At 43.0% G+C, this 15,324-nt stretch overlaps 1 protein-coding gene across 1 annotated transcript in view; it reads left to right on the top strand.

The window, feature by feature from the left end:
* The window catches only part of LOC138963888 (serine protease HTRA1-like), an 18,053-nt gene extending 4,278 nt beyond the window's left edge, over positions 1–13,775 (top strand). Inside the window, exons 3-4 of the mRNA XM_070335736.1 lie at positions 1,379–1,513; positions 13,404–13,775. Of these exons, the coding sequence (XP_070191837.1) occupies positions 1,379–1,513; positions 13,404–13,428 (160 nt within the window). The 3' untranslated portion in view covers positions 13,429–13,775. The remainder of the gene's footprint in view (positions 1–1,378; positions 1,514–13,403) is intronic.
* Positions 13,776–15,324: the final 1,549 nt, after the last annotated feature.

Raw genomic sequence — 15,324 nt, 5'->3', positions numbered from 1 at the left:
ACGTCTTTGTGAAAGCTCTCCTTAACTCAACCCGAACTAGAGACTTCCCGAAGACTTCGCAAAGGTTTGTTTTTTTTTTACCGAAAATGCAGTGCTATAACTTCGTGCAGCGATTTTTGTGAAGCATACTTCGCGTAGTGGACTTCGCCCAATTAATGACAGGCGTAACTGAGCCCGAACTGAGGTCATCCCGAACACTTCGCGAAGTCCTTTTGTTGAAAATTCAGTGCCAAAACCACGGATGGCCTGGTGGTAAGGCGTCCGCCCCGTGATCGGGAGGTCGTGGGTTCGAACCCCGGCCGGGTCATACCTAAGACTTTAAAATTGGCAATCTAGTGGCTGCTCCGCCTGGCGTCTGGCATTATGGGGTTAGTGCCAGAATAATGTGACTGGGTGAGACATGAAGCCTGTGCTGCGACTTCTGTCTTGTGTGTGGCGCACGTTAAATGTCAAAGCAGCACCGCCCTGATATGGCTCTTCGTGGTCGGCTGGGCGTTAAGCAAACAAACAAACAAACAAACAAACAAACAAAAAAAAGTGCCAAAACATCGTGCAGCGATCCGAGTTTCGTGAATTAATCTTCACGAGGTCGACTTCTCCTAGTGAAAATCAGGCTTTGCCAGCCCAAAGTGTCCCTAAATTACAGGTGGCCTCTCGCGACAGGTGGGGACAACATGAGGTGTCCTTTATTGAGAGGGGTCCTCTGATCAGAGGGGCCTCGCATGACAAGTGCCTCTGTTTAACTTATTTATTGAAGGATAGAGCCATTATCAGTGCATTTAAACGTTTTTCAAAGCCCCGTTTGTATTCCATTTGTAAAAAAAAATGTTTTCGCAAAATTGTCACACAATGTAACACAAAATGGCAAAACAATGTAAATGAACATGCTATATAATGTTATCATTCAGATTGGTATCAATTTGGACAGGAGGATAAATACTCCGCGAGAGAAATGTTCGATCTTTCCAGATCACAACAAAGGACATGTTTAACCACGTCCATCCACTTTTGTTGGTTCTCTTCAGCTCGACGAAAATCGATCAAGCGATCAAAATCAAGAGTCGAGATATAAAACTGTTAGTAATTCGACAACTTGGTCGTCACGTAGGCAAGGCAAGGCAATATTTATTTCAGAAAACCCCTAGGGTTACATGAATTTGAAGAAAACAACAAAATAGAAATGTAATAATGGGACACAACACTTCGAAATTATTAACCAGAAATAAATCAAACTGGATTCATAACTAGATCATTTTAAACATAAATGTGTTCATCGAACGCAGAAGAAGAAGAAACATAAATGTGTTAACAGTAAGCAATCCGAAAAAAAAAGAAAATCACATCCATCCATCATTTTTGTTTTATCTAACCTCATCAGGTGCGAATCCCACTTGGTGTGTTTCACGAACCAGGGAGTGTTCGTTGGGCGACCGCCGTGGAGCAGCTCAGCGCAAGGGAGGTGTATCAAGTATGCAGACGTCCCTGTCGGCTCCACTGCCGGGCACATGATTGGGTAGACCCCCCTTTCATCCCTTTTCATTGGGTAGACTTCCCTTTTCATTGTTTCGTTTGGTACACTCGACCCCTTTCCATCCTCAATTCGTATTGTCCATTGTAGGGTATGGGTACGTTTACATCCCTGAGTCGGGTAGATGCTTTTTTATGTCATTGATCGGATGTGTGCTTCTTTTTATGCCCCTAGGACGGGTAGGTGCTTCTTTATATGTTCGTAGGTGTGGTAATTGCTTCTGCTTATGCCCCATGATCGGGTACGTGCTTTTTCTGCCCCTTGGTCGGGTTGGTCCTTCTTATTGTGTCACTGGGTTGAGTCGGTGCTTCTTTTTAAGTCAGTGTGTCGGGTAAATGCTTCTTTTTACATTTAGTCAAGTTTTGACTAAATGTTTTAACGTAGAGGGGGAATCGAGACGAGGGTCGTGGTGTATGTGTGTGTGTCTGTCTGTACGTGTGTGTGTGTAGATCGATTCAGACCAAACTACTGGACCGATCTTTATGAAATTTGACATGAGAGTTTCTGGGAATGATATCCCCAGAAGCTTTTTTATATTTAGTCAAGTTTTGACTAAATATTTTAACATCGAGGGGGAATCGAAACGAGGGTCGTGGTGTATGTGCGTGCGTGCGTGTGTGTGTGTGTGTGTGTGTGTGTGTGTGTGTGTGTAGAGCGATTCAGACTAAACTACTGGACCGATCTTTATGAAATTTGACATGAGAGTTTCTGGGTATGAAATCCCCGAACGTTTTTTTCATTTTTTTGATAAATGTCTTTAATGACGTCATATCCGGCTTTTCGTGAAAGTTGAGGCGGCACTGTCACGCCCTCATTTTTCAACCAAATTGGTTCAAATTTTGGTCAAGTAATCTTCGACAAAGCCCGGGGTTCGGTATTGCATTTCAGCTTGGTGGCTTAAAAATTAATTAATGACTTTGGTCATTAAAAATCGGAAAATTGTAAAAAAAAAAAAAAAATTTATAAAACGATCCAAATTTACGTTTATCTTATTCTCCATCATTTGCTGATTCCAAAAACATATAAATATGTTATATTCGGATTAAAAAAAAGCTCTGAAAATTAAATATATAAAAATTATTATCAAAATTAAATTGTCCAAATCAATTTAAAAACACTTTCATCTTATTCCTGGTCGGTTCCTGATTCCAAAAACATATAGATATGATATGTTTGGATTAAAAACACGCTCAGAAAGTTAAAACAAAGAGAGGTACAGAAAAGCGTGCTATCCTTCTTAGCGCAACTACTACCCCGCTCTTCTTGTCAATTTCACTGCCTTTGCCATGAGCGGTGGCCTGACGATGCTACGAGTAAAATGGCATTGCGTTCAGTTTCATTCTGTGAGTTCGACAGCTACTTGACTAAATATTGTATTTTCGCCTTACGCGACTTGTTCTTTTTTTCGATAAATACTTTTGATGACGTCATATCCGGCTTTTTGTAAAAGTTGAGGAGGAGTGGGGGTGGTGTTGGGGGAGGGGGGGCTAGTGAGGGTTGAGGGGGGGGACGTGGTGGTGGTAGTGTGGGGAGGGGGGGTTGTGGATCATTGTATGTGTGTGTGTGTGCGTGTGTGTGAGTGTTTCTGTGTGTGTGTGTTTGTGTGTGTGTGTGTGTGTGTGTGCGTGTGTGTGTGTGGATGAGGAGGAGAGGGGGATGTTTATAGCGAACTGCAATAGAAAAACTAGTGAACATAACTGATGGAACGATGTGTGTGTGTGTGTGTGTGTGTTTGTGTGTGTGTGTGTGTGTGTGTGTGTGTGTGTGTGTGTGTGTGTGTGTGTGTTTTGCAACCATCAACACAGGCAGCTGGGCAGTGAAATAAATGTTATAACCTCTCTGATGTCCACGGTTTGATCCATGTTTGTTTTGTCTATCTTTAGTGAACATTCGCTCAGTTATAACTTTATATTCACTAATTTGCCTCACACTTTCAAGCTGGCGGAGTGGCTGCGGGGATAAGAGCTACAGCTTGCAATTACTGTTAACTCCCAAGGCGTGGGTTCGAATCCCACTCCCGTCAATATTTTTGTGTGTGTTCGTACGTGTGTGTTTCGTCTGACCGTGCTGCAAAACCGATGCCAGTGCACCACCATTCTGATATATATGTCTAGAACCACCTGCTATCTTTCTGGTTGGTATCTATTCCTTCCCTGCTATCCGTCTGGCACCACCATACCTTCCCTGCTATCTGTCTGGCACCACCATTCCTTCCCTGACTTAATTTATGTCTGGCACCACTATTCCTTCCATGATATCTGTCTGGCACCACCATTCCTTCCCTGACATATGTCTGGCACCACCATTCCTTTCCTGATATTTGTCTGGCACCACCATTCCTTCCCTGCTATCTGTCTGGCACCACCATTCCTATCCTGCTGTCTGTCTGGCACCACCATTCCTTCCATGACATATGTCTGGCACCACCATTCCTTCCCTGCTATCTGTCTGGCATCACCATTCCTTTTCTGCTATCTATCTGGCACAACCATTCCTTTCCTGATATCTGTCTGGCACCACCATTCCTATCCTGATATCGGTCTGGCACCACCATTCCTTCCATGATATATATGTCTGGCACCACAATTCCTATCCTGATATCTGTTTGGCATCACCATTCCTTCCCTGCTATCTGTCTGGCACCACCATTCCTTTTCTGCTATCTGTCTGGCACCACCATTCCTATCCTGATATCGGTCTGGCACCACCATTCATTCCATGATATATATGTCTGGCACCACAATTCCTATCCTGATATCTGTCTGGCACCACCATTTCTTTCCTGATATCGGTCTGACACCACCATTCCTTCCATAATATATGTCTGGCACTACCATTCCTATGCTGACATCGGTCTGGCACCACCATTCCTGCCATGATATCTGTCTGGCACCACCATTCCTTCCATGATATCTGTCTGGCACCACCATTCCTTTTATGGTATCTGTCTGGTACCACCGTTCCTTCCATGATATCTGTCTGGCACCACCATTGCTTTCCTGCTATCTGTCTGGCACCACCATTCCTTTTCTGCTGTCTGTCTGGCACCACCATTCCTATCCTGACATCGGTCTGGCACCACCATTCCTTCCATGATATATGTCTGGCACCACCATTCCTTCCATGATATCTGTCTGGCACCACCATTCCTTCCATAGTATCTGTCTGCTACCACCGTTCCTTCCATGCTATCTGTCTGGCACCACCATTCCTTCCATGATATCTGTCTGGCACCACCATTCCTTCCATAATATCTGTCTGGCACCACCATTCCTTCCATGAGATATGTCTGGCACCACCATTCCTATCCTGGCATCGGTCTGGCACCACCATTCCTTCCTTGATATCAGTCTGGCACCACCGTTCCTTCCATGATATCTGTCTGGCACCACCATTCCTTCCCTGCTATCTGTCTGGCACCACCATTCCTTCCCTGACATTTGTCTGGCACCACCATTCCTTCCCTGCTATCTGTCTGGCACCACCATTCCTATCCTGATATCTGTCTGGCACCACCATTCCTATCCTGATATCGGTCTGGCACCACCATTCCTTCCATGATATCTGTCTGGCACCACCATTCCTTCCATGATATCTGTCTGGCACCACCATTCCTTCCATGGTATCTGTCTGGTACCACCGTTCCTTCCATGCTATCTGTCTGGCACCACCATTCCTTCCCTGCTATCTGTCTGGCACCACCATTCCTTTTCTGCTATCTGTCTGGCACCACCATTCCTTTCCTGATATCTGTCTGGCACCACCAATCCTTCTATGATATCAGTCTGGCACCACCGTTCCTTCCATGTTATCTGTCTGGCACCACCATTCCTTCTATGGTATCTGTCTGGTACCACCGTTCCTTCCATAATATCTGTCTGGCACCACCATTCCTTCCATGAGATATGTCTGGCACCACCATTCCTATCCTGGCATCGGTCTGGCACCACCATTCCTTCCTTGATATCAGTCTGGCACCACCATTTCTTCCCTGCTATCAGTCTGGCACCACCGTTCCTTCCATGATATCTGTCTGGCACCACCATTCCTTCCCTGCTATCTGTCTGGCACCACCATTCCTTCCCTGACATTTGTCTGGCACCACCATTCCTTCCCTGCTATCTGTCTGGCACCACATTCCTATCCTGATATCTTTCTGGCACCACCATTCCTTCCATGATATCTGTCTGGCACCACCATTCCTTCCCTAATATCTGTCTGGCACCACCATTCCTTCCATGAGATATATCTGGCACCACCATTCCTATCCTGGCATCGGTCTGGCACCACCATTCCTTTCCTGATATCAGTCTGGCACCACCATTTCTTCCCTGCTATCAGTCTGGCACCACCATTCCTTCCCTGATATCAGTCTGGCACCACCATTCCTTCCCTGCTATCTGTCTGGCACCACCATTCCTTCCCTGACATTTGTCTGGCACCACCATTCCTTCCCTGCTATCTGTCTGGCACCACCATTCCTATCCTGATATCTGTCTGGCACCACCATTCCTATCCTGATATCGGTCTGGCACCACCATGCCTTTCCTGATATCAGTCTGGCACCACCATTCCTTCCCTGCTATCTGTCTGGCACCACCATTCCTATCCTGACATCTGTCTGGCACCACCATTCCTTCCCTGCTATCTGTCTGGCACCACCATTCCTATCCTGCTATCTGTCTGGCACCACAATTCCTTGCCTGCTATCCCTCTGGCACCACCATTCCTTCCCTGCTATCTGTCTGGCACCACCATTCCTATTCTAACATCTGTCTGGCACCACCATTCCTTCCCTGCTATCTGTCTGGCACCACCATTCCTTCCCTGGTATTAGTCTGGCACCACAATTCCTATCCTGACATTTGTCTGGCACCACCATTCCTATCCTGACATCTGTCTGGCACCACCATTCCTTCCAAGATATATGTCTGGCACCACCATTCCTATCCAGACATTTGTCTGGCACCACCATTCCTTCCATGATATCAGTCTGGCACCACAATTCCTTCCATGATATCTGTCTGACACCACCATTCCTTCCCTGCGATCTGTCTGGCACAACCATTCCTATCCAGACATATGTCTGGCACCACCATTCCTATCCTGACATCTGTCTGGCACCATCATTCCTTCCAAGATATATGTCTGGCACCACCATTCCTTCCCTGCTATCTGTCTGGCACCACCATTCCTATCCTGATATCTTTCTGGCACCACAATTCCTATCCTGCTATCTGTCTGGCACAACCATTCCTTTCCTGATATTTGTCTGGCACCACCATTCCTTCCCTGCTATCTGTCTGGCACCACCATTCCTATCCTGACATCTGTCTGGCACCATCATTCCTTCCAAGATATATGTCTGGCACCACAATTCCTATCCTGCTATCTGTCTGGCACAAACATTCCTTTCCTGATATTTGTCTGGCACCACCATTCCTTCCAAGATATCTGTCTGGCACCACCATTCCTATCCTGACATCGGTCTGGCACCACCATTCCTTCCTTGATATCTGTCTGGCACCACCATTCCTTCCATGATATATGTCTGGCACCACCATTCCAATCCAGACATTTGTCTGGTACCACCATTCCTTCCATGATATCAGTCTGGCACCACAATTCCTTCCATGATATCTGTCTGACACCACCATTCCTTCCCTGCGATCTGTCTGGCACAACCATTCCTATCCAGACATATGTCTGGCACAACCATTCCTATCCAGACATATGTCTGGTACCACCATTCTTTCCATGATATCAGTCTGTCACCAAAATTCCTTGCCTGCTATCTGTCTGGCACCACCATTCCTTTCCTGATATCTGTCTGGCACCACCAATCCTTCCATGATATATGTCTGGCACCAACATTCCTATCCAGACATTTGTCTGGTACCACCATTCCTTCCATGATATCAGTCTGGCACCACAATTCCTTCCACGATATCTGTCTGGCACCACCATTCCTTCCCTGCGATCTGTCTGGCACCAGCATTCCTTTCCTGATATCTGTCTGGCACCACCAATCCTTCCATGATATATGTCTGGCACCACCATTCCTATCCTGCTATCTGTCTGGCACCACCATTCCTTCCCTGCACCACCATTCCTTCTATGGTATCTGTCTGGCACCACCATTCCTTCCATGCTATCTGTCTGGCACCACCAATCCTTCCATGGTATCTGTCTGGCACCACCATTGCTTCCATGCTATCTGTCTGGCACCACCATTCCTATCCTGACATCTCTCTGGCACCACAATTCCTTCCATGATATTTGTCTGGCACCACAATTCCTATCCTGCTATCTGTCTTCCACCACCATTCCTTCCATGATATATATCTGGCATCACCAATTCTATCCTATCTGTCTGGCACCACCATTCCTTCCCTGACATTTGTCTGGCACCACCATTCCTATCCTGCTATCTGTCTGGCACCACTATTCCTATCCAGCCATCTGTCTGGCACCACCAATCCTACCCTGACATTTGTCTGGCACCACCATTCACACCATGATATCTGTTCGGAACCACCATTCCTATCCTGGCAACGGTTTGGCACCATCATTCTTTCAATGCTATCTGTCTGGCACCACCATTCCTTGATATCTGTCTGGCACCACCATTCCTATCCTGATATCGGTCTGGCACCACCATTCCTTCCATGATATTTGTCTGGCACCACCATTTCTATCCTGCCGTCTGTCTGGCACCACCATTCCTACCCTGGCACCGGTCTGGTACCACCATTCCTACCCTGGCACCACCATTCTCACCATGGCACCGGTTTTGCAGCATGGTCGGGACAGATACGTACTGACGCACAAACACACACAAAAATATGGGTCGGAGTGGGATTCGAACCCACGACTTGTGCGTTAACAGTGTTTGAAAACTGTAGCTCTTATCCCCGCAGCCACTCTGCTAGCTTGAAAGTTTGAGGCAAATTTAGTCGATATAAAGTTATAACTGAGCGAACGTTCACTAAAGATAGACAAAACAAACATGGATCAAACAGTGGACAACAGGGAGATTGTAACATTTATTTCAGTGCCTGTGTTCATGGTTGCAATTGGTGGTCAACAAAAAGAGTTGGCTGGTTGTACATACTGACTCAGTTACACACTCACACACACACACACACACACACACACACACACACACACACACACAAACACACACACACAAACACTGACCTGTCAGTCACACTCATAGGGTAGGTATTCACTATCATAACTGATTACCTCTCATTTACCCATGTATTTATTTATTTATTTATTTATTTTATTTATGTATCCATTTTATACAAATGAAAACTGGAGAAAAAAACTTGTCTGGGTTTGTCATTGATTGATACTTGGTATGGCCAAAGTTTTTGTTTAAATCAATCAATAGTGCACAATGCAACAGTCACCATTATAAGATCAAATAGTGCGTGTGGCCTATTTATCCTGTCCACTATGGTATAGTATTTTTTCTTGTATGTTTCATATTTACATAAAACTTTTGTTTGCAAATAATTTTGTTTGTCTTTTACTTTTCTTTCCTAGTTTAATACAATGCTATTTGAAAAAAATTCCGATTGCTTGATTTGTAACCCGCTTTTTGTTTCGCCTTTCTTTCTCACCTATTTGCTGTTATTGATATTCTTCAATGTGTGTTTCTCAGTACGGTTCTCTCTCTCTCTCTCCCTCTCTCTCTCTCTCTCTCTCTCTCTCGGCGGGACGGCACGAGATCAAGCAGGGCGGATTTTTCACTGCTGCGATCTCTCCAGCTTGAAATTCTTCATTACTCCACCACAATGTCTGTTGTTGAACTTCCAACCGCAGTAAAAGCCATGCTAGAGGCCCTGCTTGCTGAAAATCAGCTAACTTCCTGGAAAGTTGCCTCTGAAGGAAGCAAGACAGTCGTTGTTTTTCGAATGACCAGTAGCAGCACAGCCGCCATTACCGCTCACTCAACCAGTAAACAACAGTTTCGTCGCAAGCCCCCCAGCCAACTACGACGTGATGCGATGAGGGCCGAAGCCCACACAAGATCCAAACAACAGGAACAACAACAACAGGAACAACAGGCAAGTCCCCCTTTTCGCCCAACCCCCCTATTTTCTCCCACGCCAGAAAAGGAAAGTGTTGGCAAGAAAGATGACAGATGTGACACACAGTATGAGCAAGCAAGCATTCCATCGCTGTCACCATTGCACCACTATGGCAATTCAGCACGTGCAAACCGTGAATTAGATATCGCCGAACGGGCGACTGACTTTGAAACTGGGTCACTGGCTGACATGCATGCGTGCTATGTAAACAAAAACACTGACTTGGTGGAAGAAAGTGCAGTGGAATCAGAGATGAGTGAGGGGAAGGGGAAGGCGTTGCGGAAGGGGGACTCGGGTACAGAAGAGGAACGTTTTATTGAGAACAGTGCAGAACAGGCTGGTTTTTTCCTAGAAGATATCTACGAACAAGTAGGAGCAGTGACAAATACGAAGAAGCAGAGAAGGCTGAGGGACATCCGCCGTAACCAGTCCATACACCACGCGGTGCTCGACAAGCGTTTTGAACAGAACGTGTTTGTATGCGAATCGGACGACATCGTGCTAAGATACGACATAAGAGAAAGGAAAGTGACTGATTGGTACATCAAAATGAAAAAAGCAGAGGTTACAGAACTGGAAGATTTTTCAGCGCGCTGTCTGAAGAGGTCGAAACCTCTGAGCAAAGACGACTTCGCAGAAGACAGAAAGCAGGCGACCAGAGACCTGAACGTGTTGGCGGCAGTCGTGAGACTGTACCTGGGCTGATCTTCGACCTGCATTGTTAACAGCTGTTAAGAGATGAGCGGAAATAACAAACAAAGACCCCCGCGGCACTGTCACACCCTCATTTTTCAATCAAATTGATTGAAATTTTGGCAAAGCGATCTTCGACGAAGGCCGGACTTCGGTATTGCATTTCAGCTTGTAGGCTTAAAAATTAATTAACTCTTACCAGTTCGCTCCCTTGCCCATCGTAAGCAAGCTTACGATGCCCCCCCTGTAGTTTTCCACTGACCAATTATCAAATTATAATTTTTTTTTTTTTTTTTTTTTTACATTGGATGGGGCGGACAGTGGATAAACTCATATTTAAGACACACTTTATAACTGAAACAAGCTGGGTTTTTGTTATAAGTTAGTTATAGAAATGCATTATTAGGCAAAAAAAAAAAAAAGTCTGTTTACGGTAGCATAGGCCAAAAAAATAGGGTCGGTAGGTCGGGACTTTTTTTTTCTTTCCCCAAAACATATTTTTAAGTTATTTTGCCAAAAAACAAAGCCCCCTTTTTTTTCTTTTTTTTTCCCAAATTCTTATTTTTTTTCAATTTATTTATTTTTTTTTCAAATTTTTTTTTTTCATTTTTTTTTTTTTTTTTTTTTTTTTTTTTTTACCAAATGCCAAACAAAAGTCTAGGGTCGCGCGAAAAAATAGGGTCAGTCAGGATACCGTAAACAGAATATTTTTTTTGGGGAGGGCCTTTAGGCCTGAAACGTCCAACTTCGAAATTTGGGTGGGGGTATTCAGGTGACAATAACTTTTTTGTTTATCAGCAAAACTCTATAAAACTTTGCTATGTTATGTAAAATGAATGCCCAAACAGACTAGTTAGCAGCATATCTAAAATAAACTGAACACACAAAAAAATTCTTCTTTGTGTTTGTCACGTGTTCCAAAAAATGGGCGTACAAATTTTAACAAAAATCATGTTGTCACCCCTATAACAATTTTTACCTTTAAAGATAGCACAATTCTCTTTGCAAATATGAAAAGCTTATTCATTTTCCTTTCATTTGATATATAACTTTCTATATTTCATTTAGAATATGACCCCAGATAGCCACTCGGCAAGTAGGCATCAACAGCACTGTAAAATATGCCCTAAAACCCCCGAACTGGTCATTAAAAATCTGAAAATTGTAATTAAATTTTTTTTTTTAAACGATCCAAATTTACGTTCATCTTATTCTTCATCATTTTCTGATTTCAAAAACATATAAATATGTTATATTCGGATTAAAAACAAGCTCTGAAAATTTAAAATATTAAAACAAAATTTCCGAAATCGATTTAAAAACAATTTCATCTTATTCCTTGTGGGTTCCTGATTCCAAAAACATATAGATGTGGTATGTTTGGATTAAAAACACGCTCAGAAAGTTAAAAAGAATAGAGATAAAGAAAAGCGTGCTATCCTTCTCAGCGCAACTACTACCCCGCTCTTCTTGTCAATTTCACTGCCTTTGCCACAAGCGGTGGACTGACGATGCTACGAGTATACGGTCTTGCTGAAAAATTGCAGTGCGTTCAGTTTCATTCTGTGAGTTCGACAGCTTGACTAAATGTTGTAATTTCGCCTTACGCGACTTGTTAAGTCAGTGTGTCGGGTAAAAGTTTCATTTTTATACCCCTTTTACTCAGTACATGTTCTTGCCAGAGAAATAAGGGACAGTCGCAGCTGCTGCATCCAACGACACCCCCACGCCACCCCACCCCGATCTCTCGTGTGTGTGTGTGCGTGTGTGTGTGTGTGTGTGTGTGTAGAGCGATTCAGAATAAACTACCGGACCGATCTTTATGAAAATTGACATCAGAGTTCCTGGGAATGATTTCCCTGGACATGTTTTTCATTTTTTCGATCAATACCTTTGATGACGTCATATCCGGCTTTTTGTAAAAGTTGAGGCGGCACTGTCACACCCTCATTTTTCAATCAAATTGATTGAAAATTTTACAAAGCAATCTTCGACAAAGGCCGGACTTTGGTATTGCATTTCAGCTTGGTGGCTTAAAAACTAATGAATGAGTTTGGTCATTAAAAATCGGAAACTTGTAATTAAAATTGTTTTTGACTAAATGTTTTAACATAGAGGGGGAATCGAGACGAGGGTCGTGGTGTATGTGTGTCTGTGTATGTGTGTCTGTGTGTGTGTGTCTGTGCGTGTGTGTGTAGAGCGATTCAGGGTAAACTACTGGACCGATCTTTATGAAATTTTACATGAGAGTTCCTGGGTATGATATCCCCAGATATGTTTTTCATTTTTTCGATAAATGTTTTTGATGACGTCATATCCGGCTTTTTGTAAAAGTTGAGGTGGCACTGTCACACCTTCATGTTTCAATCAAATTGATTGAAATTTTGGCGAAGCAATCTTCGACGAAGGCCGGACTTCGGTATCGCATTTCAGCATGTAGGCTTAAAAATTAATTCATGACTTTGGTGATTAAAAATCTGAAAATTGTAATTAAATTTTTTTTTTTTTAAAACGATCCAAAATTACCTTTATTTTTATTTTTCATCATGTTTTGATTCCAAAAACATATAAATATGTTATATTCGGATTAAAAACAAGCTCTGAAAATTACAAATATAAAAAGTATGATTAAAATTAAATTTCCGAAATCGTTTTAAAAACAATTTCATCTTATTCCTTGTCGGTTCCTGTTCTGATTCCAAAAACATATAGATATGATATGTTTGGAATACAAACACGCTCAGAAAGTTAAAACGAAGAGAGGTACAGTAAAGCGTGCTATGCAGCACAGCGCAACCGCTACCGCGCTAAACAGGCTCGTCACTTTCACTGCCTTTTGCACTAGCGGCTGACTACGGTCATTGTGAAAAAATGCAGTGCGTTCAGTTTCATTCTGTGAGTTCCACAGCTTGACTAAATGTAATTTCGCCTTACACGACTTGTTATTTTCGCAGGTGCAGTTGCTGTTGTTTTGAAAATACTCTGTCGTTTTTTATGTCATTTTTGATTATTGATTAATGAATTATTTATGTGTTAATTTTTTATTCATCATATTTATCTATTAACTTATTTATTTGCAGACGTTCCGTCTTTGGGCGGAAGTAAAGACCAAGCCAAAGTGCGGGACTCGGCAATCAGAAGACGAACCGCTGAGAACCAGCACCGGCTGTGACGTTACTCTTTTACCGGTACAGGTGCACTCCGCCTGATCAAATGAAACTTGCAAGACTCGCTGGCATTACTTCTTTTCTTACTACCGAAAATAAGCACTAAAACAAACTATTCTTTCAAATTTTGTCTACGATGTTTTTGGGGTGTCTTCGGTGAGTGCATTTTCTGCAGTGGAAATCTAATAGAAATAAGAAAAAAACACCATCAGCATTGTCGGTATCCCTCTCTGAGTAACCTGTTTTTCCCCAGAAATAAAACAATTAAAATATTTTCTTTATTAATCTCTTGTATTGTGTTGTTGAGGAAATGTGTGTGTGTGTGTGTGTGTGTGTGTGTGTGTGTGTGTGTGTGTGTGTGTGTGTGTGTGTGCACTCTTGAGTGACAATTAAAAACGTGAGACAAACACTCACAGAAGCGAGCAAACCGTGATAACAACTCTTTCACACTGAAATCAGTAATATCAAGCTTTATTTTGATCTTGTAACATGTAGGTGTCCATGATAACATGTGCTACAAAATAGCGATGCATCCAAGTTCACAGAAATGCTGAATGATACAAAACCATCTGAAAAAATACCAACCAAAAATCAAAAAATTAAACCAAAAATCGTTGTGTTGTACAGTAGTACCTGCCTGCAGATTCTTTCTTACCGCAAAGAACCGGCAAACGAAATTACCATCACAAGTAATAACAACCATGGAAAAACGAAGACTATAATAATTATTATGCATGCGGTACGCATGTATAAGTATACACCATAATGCAGTCTTTATCTGTGACTGCAACAAGCCTTTACAATTGGATACATAATGCTTCTACTACATTTTCCAAGTCCCTGCATCAGTCTACAAAGGGATGACAACAACAGCGCATTTAATGCCCAGAATTAGCACCACCAATCCTACAATCACACTAACGTGTATAATAAGACCTATATTCTGTAACACTGTATCCGAAGGGAGCTAAACACGCGTTGAAAAAGTGCGTGAGAAAGAGTTTACCTTCTTGACGGCCTTTAATAGCAACCAAACTTTGCCTCTGTTATTTGGGCGAGAACACCACAGCCAAACAAGCTTTGCGTTTAATATACATACACGAAGCATTGCACATAGGCTTAGGCCTCCACGGGACAGAGAATACATGCATGCAGTTAGATCTTCATTACTCATGTTTGTTTGTTTGTTTGTTTGTTTATTTGTTGCTTAACGTCCAGCCGACTACGCAGAGCCATATCAGGACGAGGAAGGGGGGGATGAAGGGGGCCACTTGTCAAGCGATTCCTGTTTACAAATGCACTAACCCATTACTTGTGTCCCAGCAGGCTTTAGTAAAACTAAATTAATACCTACTGGAAGATTACCAGTTTCCAGTATGTTAAAATAGGCTTAACCTATCTACTGCTGGACTTACATCAGAACACTAACAGATTAAACTATACATGAATCGCGAGACAAGCGGCAAGAGAAGAGATTTTTGGAAAAAATACAGGTGAATGAGCAAGAAGGCAGAAAAAGGAAAAGAATTCATGAAGAAAAAGAGAGCATGACAGGAAAGAGGAACCAAAAATCTACCTAACAGCAAACTAGAAAGCTCCTGCGGTTCCAAAAACAGGAGGGGCTTTTAATTTCATAACCGCAGTGCCCCACTGCGGGAATTACTCATGTTAATGGAGAAGAAAATTGGTAGAGTAGGGTAGGAGCACCTCGGATAAAAGAGAGGATGTGTTCTATATAGGGATGGTTGACAAGAAAGGGAGTATGGAAAAAGATAAGACTATACCATTGAAAGATTGACGTTTTTAACACGGTTATGTTCTAACCACCCCACCC

This window comes from Littorina saxatilis, linkage group LG4 (assembly GCF_037325665.1).
Source record: "Littorina saxatilis isolate snail1 linkage group LG4, US_GU_Lsax_2.0, whole genome shotgun sequence".
In the NCBI taxonomy this organism is placed as follows: domain Eukaryota; kingdom Metazoa; phylum Mollusca; class Gastropoda; order Littorinimorpha; family Littorinidae; genus Littorina; species Littorina saxatilis.
Note: the sequence above shows the minus strand (reverse complement) of the source record. Positions and strands in the feature narration are given on the sequence as shown.